The sequence below is a fragment of the Heloderma suspectum genome, chromosome 2 (genome assembly GCF_057233095.1).
Source record: "Heloderma suspectum isolate Gila_16-S chromosome 2, 16-S_ref, whole genome shotgun sequence".
NCBI classification, from domain to species: domain Eukaryota; kingdom Metazoa; phylum Chordata; class Lepidosauria; order Squamata; family Helodermatidae; genus Heloderma; species Heloderma suspectum.
This window is the reverse complement of record NC_139459.1, coordinates 203,299,270-203,326,985: the sequence shown is the minus strand read 5'-3', so window position 1 is coordinate 203,326,985 and position 27,716 is coordinate 203,299,270. Positions and strand designations below refer to the sequence as shown.

The window sequence follows — 27,716 nt, the reverse complement described above, 5'->3', positions numbered from 1 at the left end:
CCACTCTGGTATAGCTGACAGGCACAAATTAGGCCCCTTCTGGAGAAATAGAGCAGCTTTGGATCCATCATATCTAAAGCCAGATCCTTCCTTCCTTGCCCATGGAATGTCCCATCTGGGGCCTAACTGCTAATGAAAGCTTACTGCCCAAGTGCAGCAGCAGCCTCTGCCATGGCAGAACCTCTCCCTTACCAGCAGTTCTCTTCTCTGCTGGCAAGCTCCAGCACATAATCATAACTCCCTCCAGCCACTTACATAGTGTCTGGGTTCACAAAACATGATAACCCACACTCAATGGTTGAGTGTGGGTTGTTGTTGAAATGTGGGTTATTGTTGAAATGTGGGTTATTGTGTTGTCTGAACCCAGCCATGATAACAAACCATAGTTTGTTAACCACAAATAATCCATGAAGAGAACCCATGGTTTATTGTTGGGTTGTGAACTGTGGGTTGTTTGTGATTAACAAACCATGGTTTGTTAACTGGGTTCGGATAACATGATAACCCACACTTCAACAACAACCCACAGCTCAACGACAACCCATACTCAACCCTTGAGTGTGGGTTATTGTGCTGTATGAACCCAATGTGTGTATGGGAGAGGATTAACAAATGCCTCTCTGGAATTGTTGTCTTGTTTTCCATTTGCTTTGCACTCCCATTTCTGTGGTGCAGGGTCCTCTGGAGCCAGACCAATGGCTACAACTATGGTTTGTCAATTCAGACATCATGCCAAACTACAGTAAGCACAAATCATAGCCTGCAAAGCTACTTCAAATGCTGCTTTTGGATTCTCGCTTGCTGATTGGTCACAAATTATGGTTTGTCATTTCAGTTATGTTGTCACAACATCACTACATTTTTTAGCTAACATCAGCTTCTGGAATTGACACCAGAGAAGGATGTAAATCACCACAAAATGGCGCCTCCCAAACCTATCCATACCAGGCGATCCAGAAGAATGCCTCGGTTGATGATACTGAACATCACTGTGAGGTCCAGTAGAATAACAGGGCCATACTCCCTCTGTCTAGTTTTCAGCATATATCGTCTACCATGGTGACCAAAGCTGTTTCATTCCCCAAACCAGACCTGAAACCAGATTGAAATTGGTCTAGGTCATCCATTTCATCCAAGAATCCCTGAAGATGAGATGCACTACATACTCAAGTATCTTGCCCCCAAATGCCAAATTTCAGACTGGCAATTTTAAATACAGTAATACTTTGGTTAGCTCTGTAGCAGTCCTAGTTATTGCTAGCTTTGTTCATATGCCCTCAACCAAAATGTATTTTTAAAAGCTTATTCAGCTGAAATCTCGCTCTTGAGGGTATATGATAGATAGCAATGGTTCACTTAGATGAAATTGTTTTCTTAGTCATTTACAATTAAAAGAGAGTAATTCTGGTTATGAATGAGATGGTAAGAAACCACCTAAGTTTGGTCTCCATCTACCATTGGAGCTCCTATGCTCTTGAAGCATTTGTTTATTAATGTACAGGTTTGGGTGGGTATGCTATAAGGTTTTAGTCCAGCTAGCACATGCTTATGAAAAATTAGTAGAATAATACCATCAAAAATTTTGAGTTGCACTTTTAAAGAGCAGTCTTCTCAGGGATGGCTGGGTAGTATGGACTTGTGGGTGAAGTGCCACTTCTCAAGGCCCTCTCAGCTGTAACTCATTGCTGTAAAATAAAAACACATTCACACTTTGCAGAAGTCTCATATGTGCTGGAAAGGATGCTGATTTTGGACTGTTCTGTTGAGTTGGTGATATGCAGCCCTTAATGCATTCTAATGTATGTGAGAAGCGCCTGATAATTTCACCCCTAGAGTCCTTTGGATTAGGATTCCTGCCCCATGGGACATGTCTATATTTTGAGAAATTGTTTCCAAAGCAATTTTTGGCAAAGATTAATATGGTGCAGTAAGTATCAGTGGAACTTCGTAGAGTAACGTAAGCAAAAAAGAGAAAGGCATTTACCTTGAGGTCTTTACATGCAAACGTCGTGGAAACATCAGAGACAAGGGAAAAGGGGAAAGGCAGTTGGTAATGAGGAGTAAGGGGTTAAACCATAAAGCCCACTTTTTCTCTTAGTGTTAGTGGGGAATTTGAATGGGTGGGGGGAGAGAAGATTGGAAGTGTAGTTTAAGCGTGCAAAATGGTATGAAAACTGTACTGCTAAGCTTCAGATGTTTGGGATGAACGAGTTTTTGTGTCTTTTTACCTTGTTTAAATACGAGGGGTTGTCTCGGTCATTTACATGAGAAAAGTATAGTGTGTAGTTCGCTTGTGGAAAGATGCAATATAAAGGTAAATAATACATAATACATAAATAGTGCACAGCCCAAAACAAAGTACATTTTAGTACTTCACAGCTTAAAATAATACTTAATAACAACAATGATTTTAGTCAGGATACTAGAAGTCTGCTAATAGTCTTTCAAAATGGAACCTTGGTTTCTGTCACTGTTAGTTCTTCTATGAAATACAATGTGGAAGATGGATAACTCCTAGAATAATATATATGTTTTGGCGTATTGTATTGATGTCAAATGAAACAAGACTCAGGATGGATGCTACAAAGTATTTTATCTCTGGAACATGGCTTGCTTGGCACCAAGTAGAATCAACTGTGAGAGGCATACAATGGACAATCTGAATTTAGCATCCTTGGAACCTTTATGGGGATGTGACTTCTAATTGTGTATTCTCTTTGTGTCACAGGGAAACACAAGGCTAGCAAATGTAACCTTTAAACAGCAGGCATGGAACAGCTGCATAAATTGTTAAATGTCACATAAAGCATTGTCAAAGCAAAGCACAGCCAGTTCTTTTCTTTAATCTGAATTTATTTATAACATAAAAATGAAGATAAAACAAGATTGTATTCCCAATTACAAGCAACAAGGGGAGGCAGAATCACTGGGTAATTCATCCATGTGCACTGGAAGCAGAATTCAGCTGTCTTCCACACACCACACATTGCCTGTGGGAAGGAGGGACTTCATTCATAGCCATCAGCAGAGAGAGAGAGAGAGAGCGCAGGAGAGTAGTTGCATGTTACTATGTCTTTGTCAGAACATATAGGTTGTAGATTCAGATAGCCTGCAGGAAGAGCTGTAAGAGCTTGGACATGCCCATTCCACATAAATCAACAATTTGGCATCTCAGAATTTCTCTGGTATCTGAACTGGATTGTGGCAGCAAGAGAGGAGAGAACCGTGTTGGTTACAGCATTATAAGTACACCAGGCTATTGCTTATGAGCCGGGATACTAGGACAGAATTTCCATCCTCCCTCCTTTCCCATTAATTCCCACACTGGACATTGCTGCAAGGGAGAGGGTGGAATGCGGGAGGGGTGGCAAACTCTGGTAAGTACAGCTTGGTGGTCTGGCAGGCCTACAATCTAGTAATACTTAGCCGCAGTCCTAATGAGTCCTGGTAGCAGCTAGGCATGACTTCAGCCAATTTTCTCTCGTGTTGTCCCACAGTGCACAGGGTATGGAGAAAGGCACTCTAGTTTGCACATACTGACAGAGCTCTTAAGGAGGTGGAGAAAGTGTGCAGTGAGGAAGCATAGCAGATGGTTTGTTTCCCACCTCCCATTTTTAATTGGGGAGAGGCCGTAGCTCAGCGGTAGAGCACCTGCTTTGCATGCAGAAGGTTCCAGGTCCCATCCCCAGCATTTCCAGGTCAGGCTAGGAAGGAATCCTGCCTGAAGCCCTGGAGGGTCATTGCTGCCAGTCAGTGTCGACAGTACTGGGCTAGATGGACCAATGGTCTCACTCAATATAAGGCAGCTTCCTGTGTGCCTGTGTTCCTAATTCTCTCTGCCTCACTTGTATAGGAAAGACACAGTATATTTATGGGTTACAGATCTTATTGTTATTGAGGAAGTGTCCTTATTACAGTCTTATAGACATTGTGTCGTTTGGTGCTGGCTTGTGAACACTGCTGGGGGTAGCCTACTCTGTCAATTGTGAGGCTGGTCCACGTGAAGGAGGTGATGCTTGTGGCTGGTAAGGGTGTGGAATAGTCCATTAGAAATTGCACAAGCCTCTCACTTAAAATGAGAGCAAGGTGTTGCCTGTTCCACAGTTGGGGACAATACTTCCTGCATGGGTAAAATTGGGGGAGATTTAAATAGGACAGGTTTATTTGCTTGTGGCCCATCCTATCATTCAATAAAGCTGTGAGTATTAATTTAGTATATCTTACCTTTCTTCTAAAGTTCAGAGGCAAGATATCCTTAAAAGAACAACCATTTTTGTTGTTCTAGGTTTCTATTATTTTCATCTGACTTCTACATTGATTAATACAGATCAGATGCATATATTGACATGTTGCCCTGGTTCAGACATAACTCTAAACCAAGGATGGAGAACCTATGGCCCTCCCAAAGTTGTTGAACTATAGCTCCCATCATTCCTGGCCATTAGCCATGCTGGGTAGGGCTGATAGGAGCTGGAGCCCAACAACATCTGGAGAATCACAGGTTCCCCACCCCTGCTCTAAACTACAGTTTGTTTTAGCCATGGTTTGTTGAACAAGCCAGGATCTGGTTTGCAGTCGTTCAGACAAACTTATTTGTTTAATTAATGTTTGTTAGTTGTCCCCCATCTCTTCTACAAATACCAAAGTTCTTTGTGGCATCTGAGGACTGGGAAGACATCACCAAATCATCTATTCTCTTACCAATGACTGGCTTCAGAAATTGAGTGGAACATGAACCTTCTCTTCCTTGGAGAACTTTGGCTTCTCTTGGCATATCTGGGGGCGGGGGAAGAGTCCCAGAGCTTCCTCACCCCCCCTCCTAGATACTCCCTACAAAGGCTTGCTGGCATCTTTATTAACCCTTTCCTCACAACCCTACCACACAAAAGTCCAATTCAGTCAAAAAGCAAAAAAAGAAGACCAGAAAGAAAGAAAGAAAGCAAGCCATTTGTTGGTTTCCCAGTGATAGCCAATGGGAAAGCAAGAAGCTGGATTTTTCCAAAAGTGTGGTTCTGATTCCCAAGTCTAATTAAGTGGTTTCCAAAGCAATCAGAGCCAAATTGGTATGCTTTCCAAATCACTAAAGCAAGTTCCAAACCAAATCTTGTGGCTGGTGCACACCCCTACTTAGAATATAAGGGGGGTGGATTGTTGCTGAAGCAGTGTTTAGTGGGAAACACTAAATGAGTGGGTGGTTGGGGAAGGCTTTTAGGTCAAACTGCACAATTTCAGGTGCTGAACTGTTGATATACTGTAGCTTGGTTAGAGCAAAGTGTGCTTTTAATATATGGCCATCATTAGATCTGGGTACCTGTGGTCCCCTTGCAAAGGCTGCTGTAGAGCTTGGCATCTGGGCAGCAGAGGGAGAACTTGTCAGCAAGGAGTTGTGAGGCAAATGGAGCCTGTACTTGAGCAAAGTGAGGAAGGTCTAGAGAAAGTGCCAGCGAGGTCGCTGCACGAGCATGTCCATTTTTGAGCTGCTCTTCCTTTGCTTCTCTGGAGGAAGGTGTATAAGATATTACACTTCCCCTGAGTTGTATCCAGCATGAGCACAAGGACATTCATGCAAAAGACTTGCCCACCTCTCCCCTTTGCAGCCCCCTGTGCCCCCTGAAAAACCACTCATAAGTGTTGGGGGACCTTCTGGAATAGCATGTGATGGGGCTTGGGCCAGTGCAGGGGGGGTGCTCAGAAGGAGGGGGGAATCATCCGAAATTGGGCAGAGGCACCTTGTGCAAACTCTCATGTGATTTAACAGAGATTAAGCCCTATTCATTTGACTTCCCTGGCAATATGAATGTGTGGACAGTGGGGGAAGGGGATTCTGGCTGCTGCCCCACATCTTGCCCCGCACATAGCATTTCAAAGTTCTAAGCAGGCTCCGAATGCATGACTGGAGACTCTGCAAAATGCTGAGTCTCACCCCGATTATAAGCTGTTCTACACAAGGCATTTATTATGCATGCATGAATCCTTACACACAGTTGTTTATGAGTTCTTTAGACGATGATGTGATCCTCCAGTTTTGCTTCTTTTTTTAAGTACACTTTCCTGGTGTTTTTTTTTTTTTTTTTAAGAGTGGAGAAGCTGGGGTATTATTTCTGAAAGCAAAAGAACTATTTGTGTATTTGTGCTATTCCGCTATAGCACAGCACCACCAAGAGGTTATGTAGCAGAAAAGCAGGAAAAGAAAAGCTCTTTGTGTAGAACTCAGATCTCAATTCTACAACAAATTTTTCTTTCTTGCATAATTATCATTCCCCTCAAAATCAGAGGATGCTTTTCTGACCTTGAATTGACATTGAGCAATTATGATTTGTTTCTTGCTCACAAATAAGTATTTTGTTGTTTGCTCAGGTAAGCGAGCTCCAGTAAACATGTTCTTAAGTATAATTATTTGAAATGGATTACCTGAAGCACAATTTGTAACAATAGATTTGCAGAAATTGCCTTGTTGAAAGCCAAAGCAAAGCAAAACGTACTCTTATCTTTTAGACTGTATAAAAAAAACTTTGTTCTTTTCAAAGCAGATGGTGTTTCTCTTTTCCTTTTAAGAGAAAGGAGCAAATATTATATTTAGTTCAAAGTGGGGGGGGCCTACAAATATTGCCACAGGCAGCCATAAATCTAATTCAGGTGACCAGCAGGGAATGCTTTTAGTATACTTTACCATAAACACAGGGAGAAAAGGAGTGCCTCTTCCAAACTGGTGCCAGGCTTTCAGGCTCAGTGTCATGGGTTGGTGGCAGGGCTGGCCCTACCATTAGGTAGAGTAAGGCAGTTGTCTCTGGTGACAGATGCTGAGGATGGGTAGCCAAGTGTTGGAGCAGAGAGCTATGGACTATGTGGCCTGCCTTGCACCCCCCCCCCCCAGTTAGCCTGATGCTTTCATGTGTGGTGGAAGTTGCTGTCCCATACCCAGTGTTAAAGAAAGATTCAACTACTTTCAGTCCAGTCAGCTTTTGTACATGAAATGGGAAGGGGTGCCATCTTGTCCTTTGCCACGGGCAGTAAAATGTCCTGGATGGCCCTGGTTGTGAGGCGGAGTTACGCTACACACATATGTACCACCCTTTGCTCCTCCTCCATAGAACTGCCATGCTGGGCAGCAGGAAGTGAGAGAGCCTAGCTTTATAGGCTACTAGAATTACAGATTGGCTACCAAGCCTGTCTAAAACCTTTAGATCCTTGATTCAAAGCAACTTTCTTCTTTTGAAACTATAGATCAGTTTTCCCCAATCTGATGCACTCCAGATATTTTGGATTACAACCCCAAGCATTCCTGGCCATTGGCCATACTGGCTGAGTTGAAATCCAAAGCATGTTTTTCCTTTCTCACTCTTTCTAATTGCAAACATCTGAAATATAGGCCCACTGTAAGCACTATGGATGGAATGGGATAGCATTTATATGTCTGTAACTGCCTTGTTGTGGCGAAGGGGCTTGCGTAACTCAGTGAAGCCATAAGCTATGCTGTACAGGGCCACCCAAGACCGACAGGTCATGGTGGAGAGTTCTGACAAAATGTGGTCCACTGGAGAAGGAAATGGCAACCCACTCCAGTATTCTTGCCAAGAAAACCCCATTGAACGTATCACAAGGCTAAAAGAGATGATGCCGGAAGATGAGCCCCTCAGGTCAGAAGGTGTCCAATATGCTACTGGGGAAGAGCAGAGGGAATTTCCAAGTAGCGCCAGAAAGAGTGAAGTGGCTGGGCCAAAGCCGAAAGGACACTCAGCTGTGGATGTGTCTGGTGATGAAAAAAAAGTCCGATGCTGTAAAGAACAATATTGTTTAGGAACCTGGAATGTCAGATCAATGAATCCAGGTAAGTTGGAGGTGGTCAAACATGAGATAGCAAGATTGGACATCGACATCTTGGGAATCAGCGAACTAAAATGGACAAGCATGGGCAAATATAATTCAGGTGACCATTATATCTACTACTGTGGGCAAGAATCCCTCAGAAGAAATGGAGTAGCACTCATAGTCAATACAAGGGTGGGAAAAGCAGTACTGGCGTACAATCTCAAAAACGTCAGAATGATCTCAGTACGAATCCAAGGCAAACCATTCAACATCACAGTAATTCAAGTCTATGCCCCAACCACTGAAGCCGAAGAAGCTGAGGTTGATAGGTTCTATGAAGACCTACAACACCTTCTAGAACTAACACCAAAAAAAGATGTCCTCTTCATTACAGGGGATTGGAATGCTAAAGTAGGAAGTCAAGAAATCACCGGGATAACAGGCAAGCATGGCCTTGGTGTACAAAATGAAGCAGGACAAAGGCTAATAGAGTTTTGCCAAGAGAACACGCTGATCATAGCAAACACTCTTTTCCAACATGCACAAGAGGCGACTCTACACATGGACATCACCAGATGGTCAATATCGAAACCAGACTGATTGTGTACTTTGCAGCCAAAGATGGAGAAGCTCTATACAGTCAGCAAAAACAAGACCTGGAGCTGACTGTGGCTCAGATCATGAGCTCCTTATTGCAAAATTTCGGATTAAATTGAAGAACGTAAGGAAAACCACTAAACCATTCAGGTATGACCTAAATCATATCCCTTATGAATATACAGTGGAGGTGACAAATAGATTTAAGGGATTAGACCTGATAGACAGAGTGCCTGAGGAACTATGGATGGAGTTCCGTAACATTGTTCAGGAGGCAGCAACTCAATCCATCCCAAAGAAAAAGAAATGCAAGAAAGCCAAGTGGCTGTCTGAGGAGGCTTTACAAGTAGCTGAGGAAAGAAGGGAAGGGAAAAGCAAGGGAGAAAGGGGAAGATATACCCAACTGAATGCAGATTTCCAGAGAATAGCAAGGAGAGACAAGAAGGCCTTCTTAAATGAACAATGCAAAGAAATGGAGGAAAACAATAGAATGGGAAAGACTAGAGATCTCTTCAAGAAAATTGGAGATCTCAAGGGAACATTTTGTGCAAAGACGGGCATGATAAAGGACAAAGAAGGCAGGGACCTCACAGAAGCAGATGAGATTAAGAAGAGGTGGCAAGAATACACAGAACTATACAGGAAAGATCTGAATGTCCCTGATAGCCATGATAGTGCGGTCACTTTACTTGAGCCAGACATCCTAGAGAATGAAGTCAAGTGGGCCTTAGGAAGCATTACTAACAACAACCTAGCAGACATGACAGTATTCCAGCTGAGCTATTTAAGATCCTAAAAGATGATGCTGTTAAAGTGCTGCACTCAATATGCCAACAAATTTGGAACACTCAACAGTGGCCACAAGACTGGAAAGGTCAGTTGACATTCCAATTCCAAAGAAGGGCAATGCCAAAGAGTGTTCAAACTACCGTACAATTGCACTCATTTCCTACAACCTAGGCTTCAGCAGTATGTGAACCAAGAACTATCGGAAGTACAAGCTGGGTTTCGAAGAGGCAGAGGAACTAGAGATCAAAACGCCAACATTTGCTGGATCATGGAGAAAGCAAGAGAATTCCAGAAAAACGTCTATTTCTGCTTCATTGATTATGCTAAAGCTTTTGATTGTGTGGATCACAACAAACTCTGGCAAATTCTTAAAGAGATGGGAGTACCAGACCACCTTACCTGTCTCCTGAGAAACCTGTACAAGGGTCAAGAAGCAACAGTAAGAACTGGACATGGAACAACCGATTGGTTCAAAATTGGGAAAGGAGTACGACAAGGCTGTATATTGTCGACCTGCTTATTTAATTTATATGCAGAGTACATCATGAGAAATGCCGGGTTGGATGAATCACAGGTTGGAATTAAGATTGCCGGGAGAATTATCAACAACCTCAGTTACACAGATGATACCACCCTAATGGCAGAAAGCGAAGAGGCTCTAAAGAGCCTCTTGTTGAGGGTGAAAGTGGAGAGTGCAAAAGCTGGTTTGAAACTCAACATTAAAAAAAACTAAGATCATGGCATCTGGCCCCATCACTTCCTGGCATATAGAAGGGGAAGAAATGGAAGCAGTGACAGATTTTATTTTCTTGGGCTCCAAGATCACCACAGACGGTGACTGTAGCCATGAAATTAAAAGACGCTTGCTCCTTGGGAGGAAAGCTATGGCTAACCCAGACAGCATAGTAAGAAGCAGGGACGTCACCTTGCTGACAAAGATTCGTATCATCAAAGCTATGGTTTTCCCAGTAGCAACGTATGGCTGTGAGAGCTGGAGTATAAGAAAGGCTGAGCGCCGAAGAATGGATGCTTTCAAACTGTGGTGCTGGAGAAGACTCTTACGAGTCTCCTGGACTGCAAGGAGGTCCAATCAGTCCATCCTAAAGGAAATCAACCCTGACTGCTCATTGGAAGGATAGATACTGAAGCTGAATCTCAAATATTTGGGCCACCTAATGCGAAGAGAAAACTCCCTGGAAAAGACCCTGGTGCTGGGAGAGATTGAAGGCGAAAGGAGAAGGGGATGGCAGAGGATGAGATGGCTAAATAGCATCACCGATGCGATGAATATGAACTTGAGCACACTCCGGGAGAGAGCAGAGCACAGGAAGACCTGACGTGCTATCGTCCATGGGGTCACGAACTATCGGACACGACTTAACGACTGAACAACAACAACGACATATAATACTCCACTTATATGCCTGAAGCATTTGGATAGACACTGATGCTGAATAAGGCCATTTTGGGCATTGCTGTTCTCCATGGAACCAGTGTGCCTTTGGAAATGGCTATATTTTCCATCTCTGCTTGGCATGTGCCTTTGTTGAACATTTTAATCTATAATGTTATAGCTGGGGCAACTTGATCCTTGGGACCGTCTACTGAGACTCTGTCAGAAATGCAAAGCTATAATCTTTCTCCCTTTCTTCACTTCTGTATTATTCAAAAGAATTCTGTGCTCACTCTGTATTCCGTAATATGCTAACCTACAGTATAGACGAATCAATGGTGAAATTGTCCTTGGCTTCCACAGAGGAGAGGCTGAGGCTCAGGATCAATCAGCTATTGTGCAGTTTTACTGAGAAAAACATCTCCACAGGTGAAAGGATACACAAGCTCTTAAGTGTTCTGCTATAACAAAGTTCCTGTTGTGAATACATTAATGGTATCCCGAAATCCTCTGTGCACTTGGTAGGCACAGTTTAAAAGAATAATACTACAGTTAGTTCACAAGGTTAATGCCATAGTATACCTATCAGTTTTTTATATAGTATTTTGGGGAACAAAGATCATGTTGTAACTCTTTGTTTGTGATTACAGTGGGACTGTTTGCACATTTCTGAAAGTACTGTGTCAATTTACAACTGAGATAATGATCTGGTTAGCACATACCTGGAGCAAATCATGGGTTAATTAATTAACCCACAGTTTGCCATGGTGCATGCTGGACACATTCTATGGCCTTTTTATTATTCTCTCTCTCTCTCTCTCTCTCTCACTCTCACACACACACAATCAGGGGTTGCTACATGAGATCCAAACCTGGATACTGTAGGTTAATCCTGGGTTAAGCAACAACCTAACTACTCATTGTAAGCTAACAGTAGGTTGCTTAACCCATGATTAACCTATAGTGTCTAGATTCAGACATCCCATAATAACCCCAGATTGGTCTGATTAGGGGTTAAATATTCAAAATGGCCATGTGCCATGGCAAATCGTGGGTTAATTGTGGGTTTGCCACTGTTATGTGCAAACCGAGTCATTATCTCAATTATAAATTGACACAGTACTTTCAGAAATGCGTGTCTCACAAATTAAGTTTGACATACACTTGATATCCAGCTTTTAGTATCTCTTACCTTTTTAAATTAGGGTTCATTTTTCCTCCAAAGAAGCTCAGAAACAGCTTTTTCATGTTGAAATATGCATCAAAAATACAGAGAGATTTGTCTTTTGCCATTTCATGTATTGTTATAAGAGTTATAGAAAGGGAATAAATTAAATCACAACATCAATTCAGTTGCACAAATATCTACTTTACGTTAATTTCAGGGATTTTGGCTACCGTTACACACCTAGAAAAACTCCACTTGAGATGTATTTATCTCCATTAAATTGAAATCAAAGTCCATTCTGGAAGTAATTACATACTGCTCTTCGGTAATCCTAATATTTATCTGAACAGTTTACGACTGATATTCTTTCATTTGTGCTGGGCTTTACATCACTGCAGAAGTAGTTCAGTTAGTTTCACACCATGGTGTCCCTGCCGTAACAATGCTGACTGTGAATTCACTAGGGATTCACAACAGGGGTGCACAACTTGGCTATTCCTGGTGCAGCCCACAAAGCTGGTGGGACCCCATCCATTTTCTCTCAAAGCCCAGCTGTTGCTGGGGAAGTTGCTGTTTTGGCTCTGCTATTAGGAGATGGAGGGCCAGGACAATGATTTTGCTGGGATCACTGTGGGATAGGACAGGTGAAAGCCTGTCTCTCCCCACCCCCCCACCCCCGGAACCCTGCTTCTAAGATTGCTGTTTTTCCACTGCTACTAAGTTGCGGGGAAACAGCAACCTTGATTGATGGCAGTCACTGAGGATGGGAGAGGTAAACCCATGTACAGATACAGTCAAAGGAATTTTCAAGCTCCTTCGAAGGAAAGGTTCCTCCTGTGCAAGCACCGAGTCATTGCTGACTCCTAGAGGAACGCCGCTTTCGCTGGTGTTTTCATGGCAGACTGTAGTGGGGTGGTTTGCCATTGCCTTCCCCAGTTGTGACTACCTTTCACCCAGCAAGCTGGGTACTCATTTTACCGACCTCAGAAGGATGGAAGGCTGAGTCGACCTGAGCCAGCTACCTGGGACCCAGCTTCTGCTGGGATCGAACTCAGGTCGTAGGGAGAGCTTCGGTTGCAATACTGCCGCCTACCACTCTGCGCCACACGAGGCTCGTCTTTCGAAGACACCTTCATAATACTTTAAGTATCTCATTCTTTGAAAAACAATATGTTTCGTGTAAATTGCAGTGCCTGCTTCTGGGACAAATAAATCCAGCACTTCTGAGGTTCTCCTATAATGAAGGACTATTTTTAAAATTCTCATATAGGCTAGTTCAGATATTTGTACACTGCTCTATGTAGAGTGGCCCCAAATGGACACAGCTGTCTATAGGAAGAATTGTCAGATCTAGCTAATCTACAGATACAGCTGAAATACTTAGAAGCAATTTGCATGCTCAGGGTGGCACATTTTATTGCCACTGCACTTGTGGGAATTGCTGTCAAGAGTTGGAGGCTGCATCTGTGTACAGATGCGGTGGGTCAGATGTTATGCCCTCCATATCCTTGGAGCCACACCCCATGCAGCAACTGAGAAAATGTCTGAACCAGGCCTATCATATTGTGACATTGTTGTTGTTCAGTCGTTCAGTTGTGTCCAACTCTTCGTGACCCCATGGACCATAGCACGCCAGGCCTTCCTGTCCTGCGCTCTCTCCCGGAGCGTGCTCAAGTTCATATTCATTGCATCCGTGATGCTATCTAGCCATCTCATCCTCTGCCGTCCCCTTCTCCTTTTGCCTTCAGTCTTTCCCAGCATCAGGGTCTTTTCCAGGGAGTTTTCTCTTCGTATTAGGTGGCCAAAATATTGGAGCTTCAGCTTCATTATCTGTCCTTCCAATGAGCACTCAGGGTTGATTTCCTTTAGGATGGACTGATTTGACCTCCTTGCAGTCCAGGGCACTCGTAAGAGTCTTCTCCAGCACCACAGTTCGAAAGCATCAATTCTTCGGCGCTCAGCCTTCCTTATAGTCCAGCTCTCACAGCCATACATTACTACTGGGAAAACCATAGCTTTGATTAGACGGACCTTTGTCGGCAAGGTGATGTCTCTGCTTCTTACTATGCTGTCTAGGTTGGCCATAGCTTTCCTCCCAAGGAGCAAGCGTCTTTTAATTTCATGGCTACAGTCACCGTCTGCGGTGATCTTGGAGCCCAAGAAAGTAAAATCTGTCACTGCTTCCATTTCTTCCCCTTCTATATGCCAGGAAGTGATGGGGCCAGATGCCATGATCTTAGTTTTTTTAATGTCGAGTTTCAAACCAGCTTTTGCACTCTCCTCTTTCACCCTCAACAAGAGGCTCTTGAGATCCTCTTCGCTTTCTGCCATTAGGGTGGTATCGTCTGCATATCGGAGGTTGTTGATAATTCTCCTGGCAATCTTAATTCCGATCTCTGATTCATCCAACCCGGCATTTCTCATGATGTACTCTGCATATAAGTTAAATAAGCAGGGTGACAATATGCAGCCTTGTCGTACTCCTTTCCCAATTTTGAACCAATCGGTTGTTCCATGTCTGGTTCTTACTGTTGCTTCTTGACCCTCGTACAGGTTTCTCAGGAGACAGGTAAGGTGGTCTGGTACTCCCATCACTTTAAGAATTTGCCACAGTTTGTTGTGATCCACACAATCAAAGGCTTTAGCGTAGTAAATGAAGCAGAAATAGACGTTTTTCTGAAATTCTCTTGCTTTCTCCATGATGCAGCGAATGTTGGCGATTTGATCTCTAGTTCCTCTGCCTCTTCTAAACCCAGCTTGTACTTCCAGTAGTTCTCGGTTCGCATACTGCTGAAGCCTAGCTTGTAGGATTTTGAGCATCACCTTGCTGGCATGTGAAATGAGCGCAATTGTGCGGTAGTTTGAACACTCTTTGGCATTGCCCTTCTTTGGAATTGGAATGTAAACTGACCTTTTCCAGTCTTGTGGCCACTGTTGAGTGTTCCAGATTTGTTGGCATATTGAATGCAGCACTTTAACAGCATCATCTTTTAGGATTTTAAATAGCTCGGCTGGAATACTGTCATCTCCGCTAGCTTTGTTGTTACTAATGCTTCCTAAGGCCCACTTGACTTCACTCTCTAGGATGTCCGGCTCAAGTTCAGTGACCGCACTATCATGGCTATCAGGGACATTCAGATCTTTCCTGTATAGTTCTTCTGTGTATTCTTTCCACCTTTTCTTAATCTCATCTGCTTCTGTTAGGTCCCTGCCTTCTTTGTCCTTGATCATGCCCGTCTTTGCACAAAACGTTCCCTTGAGATCTCCAATTTTCTTGAAGAGATCTCTAGTCTTTCCCATTCTGTTGTTTTCCTCGATTTCTTTGCATTGTTCATTTAAGAAGGCCTTCTTGTCTCTCCTTGCTATTCTCTGGAACTCTGCATTCAGTTGGGTATATCTTCCCCTTTCTCCCTTGCTTTTCGCTTCCCTTCTTTCGTGAGCTACTTGTAAAGCCTCATCAGACAGCCACTTGGCTTTCTTGCATTTCTTTTTCTTTGGGACGGATTTCGTTGCTGCCTCCTGAACAATGTTACGGACCTCCGTCCATAGTTCCTCAGGCACTCTGTCTATCAGGTCTAATCCCTGAAATCTATTCCTCACCTCCACTGTATATTCATCAGGGATATGATTTAGGTCATACCTGAACGGTTTAGTGGTTTTGCCGACGTTCTTCAATTTAAGCCGAAATTTTGCAAGAAGCAGCTCATGATCTGAGCCACAGTCAGCTCCAGGTCTTGTTTTTACCGACTGTATGGAGCTTCTCCATCTTTGGCTGCAAAGGACATAATCAATCTGATTTCGATATTGACCATCTGGTGACGTCCATGTGTAGAGTCGCCTCTTGTGCTGTTGGAAAAGAGTGTTTGCTATGATCAGCATGTTCTCTTGGCAAAACTCTATTAGCTTTTGTCCTGCTTCATTTTGTACACCAAGGCCATGCCTGCCTGTTATCCCGGTGATTTCTTGACTTCCTACTTTAGCATTCCAATCCCCTATGATGAAGAGGACATCTTTTTTTGGTGTTAGTTCTAGAAGGTGTTGTAGGTCTTCATAGAACCGATCAACCTCAGCTTCTTCGGCCTCAGTGGTTGGGGCATAGACTTGAATTACTGGATTAGACATTGGCTTGATGGTTATAAATACTTTTCAAAGCCCTATGTAAATAGGTTTCATAAACACATTTCAATTAGTGTTTACAATACTCATCAGTCCTCATGGTGGTTTGTTAGTAGTTTTCTTCACCAGTTACTTTAAATTATGTTGATTACTATGAGGATGTTTATGGGTTTTGACGATTTTGCAGGTCAAATCTTTTTGCTTCTCTTTTGCATTGCAGTACAGAATTGGACAGCTGTACATGATCAGTAAACATAGCCATGAACAGAGTGATCGTGGAGAAGGTGTGGAAGTGGTGCAGAATGAACCCTACGAAGATCCAAATTATGGGAACGGTCAACTAACAGAAAAACGGGTTTATCTGAACAGGTAAGTATTTCTGCAAGCATCCTGCCATTGCCTTGCCTTGCAATGCATATGCAGACTTTGGAAGCAAAACGTTCTTCTAGAGTTTGGCTGCTTAAAACGAAGGGGAAATGTAAGACCACTATCACTTAAATAGAATTCAGCTTTTTTTCAAATGCACAGAAAGAAATGTAGTATGGGAGTGGGGTAGTCGCTTTGGAAATGATATATTTGCCTACTCCGTTTCTTGTTGACAGTTTTTTAGTGTTTATGTTTAAAATATGTGTTATGGTTGACTTTCTATAATTTGTTGTTTGTCAAATTCAGCATCTGCATGTGAGGCACAAGTCAGCACCTCTTAATTATCCCATATAGATTAATTATTATAATAAAGAACGATGCCTGTGATAAATCAATTATAGTGTGATATAAATAAAGGCTAAGTGGGATTCAAGATGCACAGATGCCTTAGAATGCCTTTAAGATCATTATTATTCGTAAGCAGGTTTCCACAAATCCAGTTGCCGGGGAACTACCTCTGGTCTAGGCCAGGGCTGTAAAACCTCTTTCATCCTGAGCATTGAATTCCATTTCATAGAAGCTTTCGGGGTTTGTGTTCCACTGGTGGGTGGGGCCAGAAGTAAAAGGGATGGGGCTAAAAATGGACACAATAGAGGCTGGTTGCTCCAATTTCGGTGTGTCTGTGAATCCACTCCGGGTTTCAGTGAGAACCAGCCAGAACTCTAAAAGAGCTATCCAAGATGCTGAACCCTAACCCCAAAGTATGGCAATTAATGCTCTTAAGCTTTAAGGGTATTATTTGCAATGAACACCTAACATTTTGGATCTCTGTCTGAGATATACTACAAGGATGCAATATTAGTGTAATTCATTTAGTGTTTATATAGCTCTGCTCCCCTCACCCATTCCACAATTGTCTTCTTTCTCCCCGCTCCCATGTGGGTACCCAAAATGACTTACAAAAGTCATAAAAGAATGAAAAAACACTGTCTGACTAGTGACCCGACAGAGATATAAATCCTTCTCCTATGTTGGGAGTGGATCCAGGAGTACCGGTACCACTTCAGCAACAGTAAATGCTGGTCAGGCATTTATTAGGGATGCTTCGGATGTAGGATAATCTGCTTTTGGACTGGAGATTGGACAAATGATTCACTGCATCCCTTTCAGTTCTACGATTCCCTACACCTCAGGTGAATTTATTCCAGATAGCTGGATACTCAAGATTTTGAGTATCTCTGGCCAGCAGAGATTTTTTTTTTTAAATTAAGCAAACAATTCAGGATTCATAAGTGAATACTAACCTATCCATGTTTTTATATTATAGTCATACATACAAGAATATAAAAACATGGATAGGTTAGCATTCACTTATGAATCCTGAATTGTTTGCTTAATTTTTAAAAAATCTCTGCTGGCCAGAGATACAAACAAGCAACATCAGAAAGGTCTGTTGTTTAGAATATTTTGGACTGGAAATTTATACCAGACCAAAAAAAAACAATCAGAGGACTACATCTCTCATATTTTCAGTAGTTCACAGTAGATTAATGACAAATGTGTATCCCAGGAGCTAATTGTCACTGGATATAATTGTCACATATTTCAAAAGTGCTTGAAAAGTATATTTCTCATGCGTGCCCACAAAGTGAACCCAGAGAACACACTTAAACACTGTGAAATCCAATATATATGTTCCAGCTGGAGTAAGACTCCAGAATAGAAATGCCTTTGCAGTCAGCTTTTTCTTAATCTTCTTTGAGGAAAGAATGTTGGATGTTACCTCACTCTGGGAAGAAGAAATGGTCAGGTCAGAACATGGTACCTGCAGGCAGAATTTGATGAAAGCTGGAGTATCTCTCTCCCGCTCCCCCTTGCCATCCCTCCCTGCCCCATCTCTCTCCTTATTTTTTGCTCTTAGGTCACATTTAGCAAATAGGAGGGATGATTCCCTCTGGCCATTTCTCTGTCTCATTTACCGTGTTCATATTCAGAGCAACAAACCATTCTGATATCATGCTTGTCTTCGTTCTGCCCTTGGGCAAGTGCCAGCTCTTTAAGTACACGTGATGCCAAGGGCAAATCTGCTGGCAAAGTAACGTATCTTTGTTTCCTAATTTTTTGCATTTCTTTGGAGTGTGTAGTTTCCACTCTCTAAAAAAGCAAAATGTTGTCATATGTTCTAATATGAGAACTCTGTCCATAACTTAATATTTTCTCCATGCCAGCTGCCTGTTCATTATTTAATGAGCTGTTTCTAAGGCAATGTATTGTTAAGGGAAACTATTCCTTAAGAACATTTTTCTTTCAAGGCACCTCCTTTCAAGACCCTCTTGATTGAGCCTGATAATAACTTAAAAGAAGAAGCAGCTTCAGGAATGCATTAGCTATTTTTTAAAAACACCCAACATTAAATATAAACATTATATTGGCCAGAAATGACACATCTGGATGATTAACCATTATCGATGACTCATTAGACCATTGTGAGGGGAGGAAGGAGGTTGCCATAGCTCCCAGCAGAGTAGGCAGGGACAAATGGTTGCTCAGGCTGAACAACAATCTAGCTGCTACCCAGCAGGGTAGGCTGCCACCATCACTTATGTCCACCTCAGCCTGAGCCAGGGGATTCTCATACCTTATAGGACACTCCTAGGGCTTAACAAATAAGAGCTCAAACAGGCACCCTCTATTTCAAAGCCCTAGGCCTGAAACTTTAAACAGTAGCAATAACCAAGCAGAAGGCTTTGGATTTAGTACCAAGGCTTACTTGGAAGCAAGCATACACAACACTTGAGGTCGGTGTTAAGTTTATTTACAAAGAGAAAGGGCGAAAAGGGAATAAAAGGCATACCTGACCCAGAGTGTGTTTGGAAACAATGCTTCAAGGTACAAACAATAAAGCTTATCTAATCCTGCCTATACCCACCTAAGCATGGCTCTTCAAATTGGACAGGACCAAACAGACTTACATAGAGTCCAAAGTGAAGGCAGAAATGAAGACAAAGACCAAGGGCTGCTGTGACCCCCTTGATTTTATGTTCCCACCCCTGGCAACTCCAATGAGATACCTGTCAGCCAATCAGAGCTGGTTAAGGCAGTTTTCCCAGGCCTCAGGGCAGGGTAAGAGTTCCCACAGGAATGCAGCTGAGATCACTCGGTCCCCTTAACTGGGTCTTGGTCTGTTGTTGTTGTTCAGTCGTTCAGTCGTGTCCGACTCTTCGTGACCCCATGGACCATAGCACGCCAGGCCTTCCTGTCCTGCGCTCTCTCCCGGAGCGTGCTCAAGTTCATATTCATTGCATCTGTGATGCTATCTAGCCATCTCATCCTCTGCCGTCCCCTTCTCCTTTTCCCTTCAGTCTTTCCCAGCATCAGGGTCTTTTCCAGGGAGTTTTCTCTTCGCATTAGGTGGCCAAAATATTGGAGCTTCAGCTTCATTATCTGTCCTTCCAATGAGCACTCAGGGTTGATTTCCTTTAGGATGGACTGATTTGACCTCCTTGCAGTCCAGGGGACTCGTAAGAGTCTTCTCCAGCACCACAGTTCGAAAGCATCAATTCTTCGGCGCTCAGCCTTCCTTATAGTCCAGCTCTCACAGCCATACATTACTACTGGGAAAACCATAGCTTTGATTAGACGGACCTTTGTCGGCAAGGTGATGTCTCTGTTTCTTACTCTGCTGTCTAGGTTGGCCATAGCTTTCCTCCCAAGGAGCAAGCGTCTTTTAATTTCATGGCTACAGTCACCGTCTGCAGTGATCCTGGAGCCCAAGAAAGTAAAATCTGTCACTGCTTCCATTTCTTCCCCTTCTATATGCCAGGAAGTGATGGGGCCAGATGCCATGATCTTAGTTTTTTTTAACGTTGAGTTTCAAACCAGCTTTTGCACTCTCCTCTTTCACCCTCAACAAGAGGCTCTTGAGATCCTCTTTGCTTTCTGCCATTAGGGTGGTATCGTCTGCATATCGGAGGTTGTTGATAATTCTCCCAGCAATCTTAATTCCGACCTTGAGGCTAAAGGCCTCTCCCGCTAACACGCACGCAGGTGTGGTTCATCACTACATGCCACTTTAGTCTGGCAAAATGGAAACTCTCAGACTGCTGGGACACAGAATGAAAACGGAGTTTTTGACAACCTGCATTAGCAAACTCAAGCAGTTTGAAGCTATCTTCTACAGAAGCCGCTCACTGTTTGCCCTCCGTTCCATCCTTTCAAATGCCTATAGGAGTGTTGATTATATTTCAGTATCGAGTCCAGTTTCAGTTGCAGGCTGGTATTGAAAGCATTGTGCTAAATGCATTGTTCCCGTTAAATCAATGAAATTGCTTAGGGTGTGAGTTAGCACTAAATGTGCCTCATTGTGTTCTGCAGATGGAGCCTTTCTATTAATTTTACAACTAAAAAATTTACAGGTCTATTCGGTGTATCCAAAGAGAGAAGAGGGAAGCTTTCCCTGAGGTTACATTCTACCTTGCAGTAAACTCCACAACCTACCACACTTCATTATTTTTATGGCTCCAACTCAAATTGAATTCAAGTTTGTACCACTTTCTGAGAAACTTCATACAAGTCTTGGAATAAACTGTATTTATTTGTAAGCTGCAAGGCAATGTACTTCCAGCTGGATCATTGTTATTCACTTTGTTCGTAGGGCTAGCCAGAATGTCTAGATAAGTGGTTTGGAAACCTGTATCAGGTTCTTTAGAACCTGATACGACTTTCCTCAAATTAGTTATGATGAACACGTTTCTCTGAAAGACAGTGTGTTTACAACAACTGTTAGGGACATCTTTCCCCAACTTGGTGCCTTCCAGATGCGTTGGACTACAACTGCTATCATTCTCAGCCAGCATGATTAATAGGAAGTGTCAAAATTTCAGTTGTTGTATTTATAACCTGATCCCTGACTGGCTGGGACCCCAGTCCAGGAACAAGAAGAGGGACCTAATGTGAAAAAAATGGCACTGGAGGCAAATTCAAGCCAACAGGTGCAAAAACAGGTAAACACTGGGTAGTTTTCAGGGAATGTTTTGGCAGTCCCAAAAGTACCCCTTCCTCTTCTGTGCTGAAAACATCCACTGGGGAATATTCAATGCAGCCCTTATTACTTCCCCTGCAATATAGAGCCATAGCAAAGTGTTTCTAGGATGTGTTCTCAGTTCATTCAGAGCAACAGAGGCATCCAAGAGAGTGGCCAGCAGCCAGTATGAACCAATGTTTGCCCTACGGTCTATCTTCTGCAATGTGCATGCATTCTGGGACAAAGTACAAAGGTTCCTGTGCAGACAAGTTGATGAAGAACGTGTCCCTGAAGATAGAAAATTTGAAAACTTGTTCTAGGTAAAACACTTCCTTGACCCAAACCAATAATTATGGTTTGCACCAATGAAAACAGGCATGTGAAGTCTGTTGAGATGCAGCTCTCTGCCAAGGGGAAGGGCCCATGAGAGCCAGTGTGGTGTAGTGGTTAGAGTGTTGAACTGGGACCAAAGAGAGCTGGGTTCAAATCCCTGTTTATCCAAGTGACTGGCCCAAAGTCACCATCTCTTAGCCTAACCTATGTCACAGGGATGTTGTGAGAATAAATGGAAGAGCAGTGTGCACTGCCCTGAGCTACTTGGAGGAGGGGTAGAATTAAAATGTAATAAAAATTTAATAATGGCAGAGAATGGTGTAGTAAAAACATTTCCCATAATAAATAGCAGCCAGAGTTATGCTCGGAACACACAAACGAAAGTGGTCCAAAAATAAAACTTGAATATGGGTGTTGTCAAGGTTCCCCTTATAACCTGGACCTCCTGAGCAACTCCTTAAAGGAGCTCTTGCCTCCTTAAGAGTCCTACCTTCTTTCTTTTAAACTTTCCTTTCCCAATAATGTGGAGTTTAGGCTGTAGACATGGGGTGATTGGCACTCTAGACACAGGGTTTAACCACAACAGTTTACTGGTAAATTGAAGCAAGCAAATCACAACTTAAGGTATTTACACAATAGAGCTGAGTGATACAAAAGGCATTAAGAGAAAATAAGGGTGCAATCCTATGCGTGTTTAGACAGAAAAAAGTCCTACAACTCCCAGCATTCAAAAAAGTTAGTCCTACAACTCCCAGCTTACAACTCCCAGAGTTGTAGAACTTTTTTCTGTCTAAACATGCATAGGATTGCATCCTAAAATTTGCAAAACACAAGTTTCTTTGCCCTAGCTGGACTTGGACTACTCTAGGCTGGTTCTTCCTGCTCCCTCTGTTTTTACTGGCTCTCTCACTCTCTTTATATACCCTCCTCCCTCAGAACTGAAAGTACTGCTTCAAATCTGAAGAAATGAAACTTAACTAGGGGAATGAAAATGAAACTTAACCGGGAAAATGAAGCTGCTCCTCTCAGGGTTACCCTCTCTCCCAACAAAAAAACTCAGGTCTCTAAGCCTAACCTTTTTTCCCTTTAGGCCTCAAACCTTCACAGGTGTAAATAATTTACAAAATTAAAATAGTAAATTAATTTTTTTTCTATTTAATGTATTACTTATATAACTGTTATTTGTATTTAGACTTAAAACCGAGACATCAAAACCAGTGGAATTCCATGCAGTATGTAAAATATAGTTATGATTTAAACCCTGAGCAAAAGAGATTTAACAATGATTCTATGGGGCTTCATTCACCTTTCATTTCCACTGGTATAACCGTATTAAATAAATGTTTAACTAATATCATAAGTCGAAAATATCATGAATCAATAGCCATGCTTTCAGTCAAAATTCGATCAAACTCAAAAACAGTATTTTAAAGGGGATTACTATCAAATAATTATAAGATGCTAGTCTTTGGCAACAGCCAGATAATAAAAGGTCAAAATAACAGTGCTTGCAGTAAAAGTGCATTAATAAATAACTGTGCAGTAAGAAAAGTAAAGAGACAAAATTGTACAAAAAATCTTTTAATTATATTATCTAAAATGATCCCAATTTATTTAAACAGAATGTTTGTGGAAAATACCCAGGCCGTATCAAATAATAGTTTAGCAGATGGTCTCACATGTCACATGTAGCTTTAAATGCAGCAGCTAATTCTACATAGTGTGCAAGCAGCAGCAAAACAATACCGTTCCAAGCAAGGAGGCTGTTTACATCTTTTTCCATTGACATCCCCTGTGGATGAAGAAGTGCTTTGCACTTGGGGTATTCCCTTGATGTATAAGTAAAGGCCAGATGGCCAGGATGTGGGAGTGGGGAGAGTAAACTGAGATGTCAAGATAAACATTTAATGCTCCAGCAAAGTGCAGGGCATAAAAGATGAAGCTAACTGGGAGAGCCAGACTCAGAATTCTAAGCCCAGGAGAAAACATTAAGGTAAGTCTATATTTCCTCAGGAGACCTTCATAGACTTAGCACGTCTCTTGTGTAGCAATGTTGCCCAGCAGCTCTCCCAACTCCCACCCCAGCCTCTGTGTGTTGCAAACTCCACTTGGAGGATATGGACTGAAGCAGCCTTCCTCACTCCGAAGCCCTCCAGATGCATTAGACTACAATTCCCATCATGGCTGGGGACAATGGAATTTGTAGTTCAACACATCTGGAGGGCGCCAGGTTGGGATATGGTGGACTAAACGTTCCCCTGTTTGTGGAGACAATGGCTGCGTTTGCATATTACGTTAAATCATAGTTTAGCTCAATGTGAACAAGCCTGAGTGAGCCACAATAAGCTGCAGGCTCACCCTCTTCCCTTTCCTTCTGTGTGGCCTGGAAAAGAAGTTTGGAAGTTCTTGCTTCCACTTTTAGTTAATCACAGCTTGCCATGTCATCTGGACCCAGATGTGTGGTTATCATTAGCTGTGATTAGTTTGAACAAGCAAGCTTCAGAAACCGTAGTTTCAAGTTGGCTTGTTTCAAACATAGTTAATGTCAACCATGGTTTGTCAGTTCAGAAAAAATAACAAATCACAATTACGCAAGAGCAGAAGTAAAAGTTTCCAAACTTCTCTTCCCAGATGCATGGAAGGAGGAAAAGGGAGTGGGGGGAGTGCGAGCCTGAAGCTCATTCCAGCTCATTCATATTTCTCTAAACTATACTTAGTGGTGCTACTGCTTCTCCCACTACAAGAAGAAACCTCATCCCCATAATTGGAAGGAAAGCTGTTCAATTATAAATAGCAACATTGATTGACTGAAATATTTCAAACTCACCTTTTTGATTTAAAAAAATTCTCAAGGGTCTAAGAAAATATCAAAAAGATCCCCACTACATATAAAAGAAAAATTAAATAGAATAAACATAGAAGAACTATGTTTAAATAGAAGAACAGCTTAAAGACGATGGGCCCAGTTTAAGTAGTGGAAAAGTTAAATACACTCAAAAGCTATCTGGAATAAATTCACCCGAGGTGTAGGGAATCGTAGAACTGAAAGGGATGCAGTGAATCATTTGTCCAATCTCCAGTCCAAAAGCAGATTATCCTACATCCGAAGCATCCCTAACAAATGCCTGACCAGCATTTACTGTTGCTGAAGTGGTACTGGTACTCCTGGATCCACTCCCAACATAGGAGAAGGATTTATATCTCTGTCGGGTCACTAGTCAGACAGTGTTTTTTCATTCTTTTATGACTTTTGTTAGTCATTTTGGGTACCCACATGGGAGCGGGGAGAAAGAAGACAATTGTGGAATGGGTGAGGGGAGCACAGCTATATAAACACTAAATGAATTACACTAATATTGCATCCTTGTAGTATATCTCAGACAGAGATCCAAAATGTTAGGTATTCATTGCAAAGAATACCCTTAAAGCTTAAGAGCATTAATTGCAATGAAAATCCAACATTTTAGGTCCCTGGCTGAGATATACTACAAGGATGCAATATTACTGTAATTCATTTAGTGTTTATACAGCACCCAAAAGTTTACTAGGCATTGTATAAACACTGGTGTGGCTATTTAGGCTCATAAAAGAGAGATGGTGGCTGGGCGTCTAACATTTCTGAGCAAGTTGACCCTAAAAATCACTTCCACAGAACAGGCAATTGTTTTTCTCCTTCTCTGTATTCCCCTCATTATAATAAATGATTGATGCCTGAAAAATATATTTAATGGATTGGTAAAGACTAACTTGGCTACTAACCAGGAAAAAATAATCCCATCTTGTGATTGTTTAGACGTCTATGGATGACAAATATGAGAACGGTACTTACGAAAAGTGCCCTCTTTAGTGGAGTCAGTTGCAATCATTCTACTAATCTAAGCTAAACTCATCTTTCTTTATAAAACTATGTGATAGGAATATGAAATTGATTCTAAAATAGGAGCACTGTGGCAGCTGGAAATAGTAAAATATGTTATTATTTTACTTAACAAAGTTTTGTAAGTGGTCTTTATAAAGTTCTCCTTATCAGAGAAGAAAACGACTGCTTGGAACACTCCATTTTGCTCTATCAAAGATCTGCTTTCCTTTATCAGCTTTAGCTTCTGTGTAGGTGCTTTAATTTGGGAGATTTACATTAATCAAGGAGGTGGTCTGATACCATCAAGAAAACTAGCTTCTTGTACTTAACCCTTCTGCTATGTAACTATGACAGCAATCAAGGCCACTCCTCATGTGTGTCATAAGCTTCCGCTCAGAATCCTGTGAACCTAGAAAATGCTTATTGGGAAAAGCAGAAGGCAGAGCATCCCCTCTTCGCAATACAGCAGGATGCACCCTCAATGCAAAGGACTGGGTATCTGTCCTGTAGCAGGGTAAAGGGAAAGAGCATGTGGAGCCTGGGAAAGAGAAACAAACGGGGGTTACACAATTACGTGGGCATAACGCTAACTGTTATTTGGTACGTTAAGGTACCACTTACATCCTTCGACACTTTCAGTGACTCCCCTCCTCCCTGTTTAAATTTAAATCCAATTGAAGCAATCAATAATTGCTATCAGAAATGGGTGACGTTTGACAAAAAGGCAGCTGCTGTAAACACTAATTGGATGGTGTCAGTGGGGATATTGCTAAACATGCTGGGTACAATCTTGTCAACTGTAAGCACATTAAAGTCCCATTGATTTCAGTGGGAGAGATTTAAGCATGTGCTTAATTTTCTTACTGAGATCAATGGGACATAAAAGTGCTTAACTTTGGCTGGATTATGCTAGCTTAAAATGGCTAACTGAGTGTGGGGGGACATCCTTACATATCAGCATGGTATTCCATTCAGTGTGGGAAGGCATACTTTTGCACTAGAGGATAGGAAGGAAGAGGTAATGCAAAAAGAGCAGAGTATGCCTCCAACTGCTGCCACTTTGTGGCTCACAATAGCATACAAACCATGCAAAGCATGTTACAGTTACAACCCATACTGCTGTATAACCAATATGTGAATTCCTAAGCCCATGTTTGGCATTTTGCACAGAAATTTTCTCTTCCCTTAGACATATCGTGATGTGAAGTCACTGTATGTTCCAACTGGGTATTAATTCTTTAGGGGAAATTGAGCTTCCTTGTTATCCAAGATTTTGTTTCTCTTTGCAGCAAATTACCAAGCTGGGCAAGAGCTGTTGTCCCCAAAATATTTTATGTTACAGAAAAGGCATGGAATTACTATCCATACACCATTACAGGTAAGTGGGTCTTTTCTAGCAATGTCAGTTTTAACAGGATTCTATTATTTTATGTCACAAATTTATTTTGGCATAAGCTTTGGTGGACTAGAGTCCACTTCATCAAAAACGTGATGTGTTATCTTCTGTTGCAGGTGTTAATCACATAGTGGGGTGGGAAAATGTAAGCAGTGGGGTCAGAGGAAAATGAAATGCAAAAAGTACAGACAGTGACAACTCAGGGTTCAATCCTATGGCCCCTAGACAGCATGCTGTGGGGCCATAGGATATTTCGAATTCCTGGATCCAGCAGACCCAGGAATCCATGCTCCCTCCCCTGTTCCCTTGCAGCTGGCGTGGAAAGAACTACACCAGCTGCCTCACCGAGGCTGCAAAAGTGATTTCAGAGATGAAGTAAAGGGGGTGTTTCTTTGGGTGGGGAGGGTACTGGAGAGGTCAGCTTACTCAGTATTCCTAAGCCTCTCCAGCCTCTCTCCCTCCCGCCCACAGCACCCCAGCTAGATGGCCAAAAAAGCCTGTCTAGCTAAACTGCAGAATGGGAGATGGGGCAGAGGCAACAATTGCCTCTACCATGCCTCCCACTCTACATTGGATGCTCATAAGCCTCTGACTTCGGAGGCTTCTGAGCATCAAGGGCGAATCTCATAGGATTGCGCCCCTAGAGCTTGAATATATGCAAAATGAGCACAGTGACCCTTCACAAGACCAGTGATAGATGACAACTCAATCAACAATTCTGGGTTAATTAACATTTGTTATTTGGGACAGGAAACTATTGTTTCTATTCAGACCCCCCAAAATAGAATTGAACTTCTTGATTAATTGTAATTCAGCAGTTTCAAGTTGAAGCTTCCCGTTGAAATCCTTTTGTTCAAGGATGGCAAC

The 27,716-nt window shown here is 42.3% G+C and overlaps 1 protein-coding gene across 1 annotated transcript in view; it reads left to right on the top strand.

Moving 5' to 3' along the window:
- PITPNC1 (phosphatidylinositol transfer protein cytoplasmic 1) overlaps window positions 1-27,716 on the top strand; it is a 198,374-nt gene that overhangs the window by 73,115 nt on the left and 97,543 nt on the right. Inside the window, exons 2-3 of the mRNA XM_084837463.1 lie at window positions 16,093-16,241; window positions 26,743-26,831. Coding sequence (XP_084693589.1) covers window positions 16,093-16,241; window positions 26,743-26,831 — 238 coding nt within the window. The remainder of the gene's footprint in view (window positions 1-16,092; window positions 16,242-26,742; window positions 26,832-27,716) is intronic.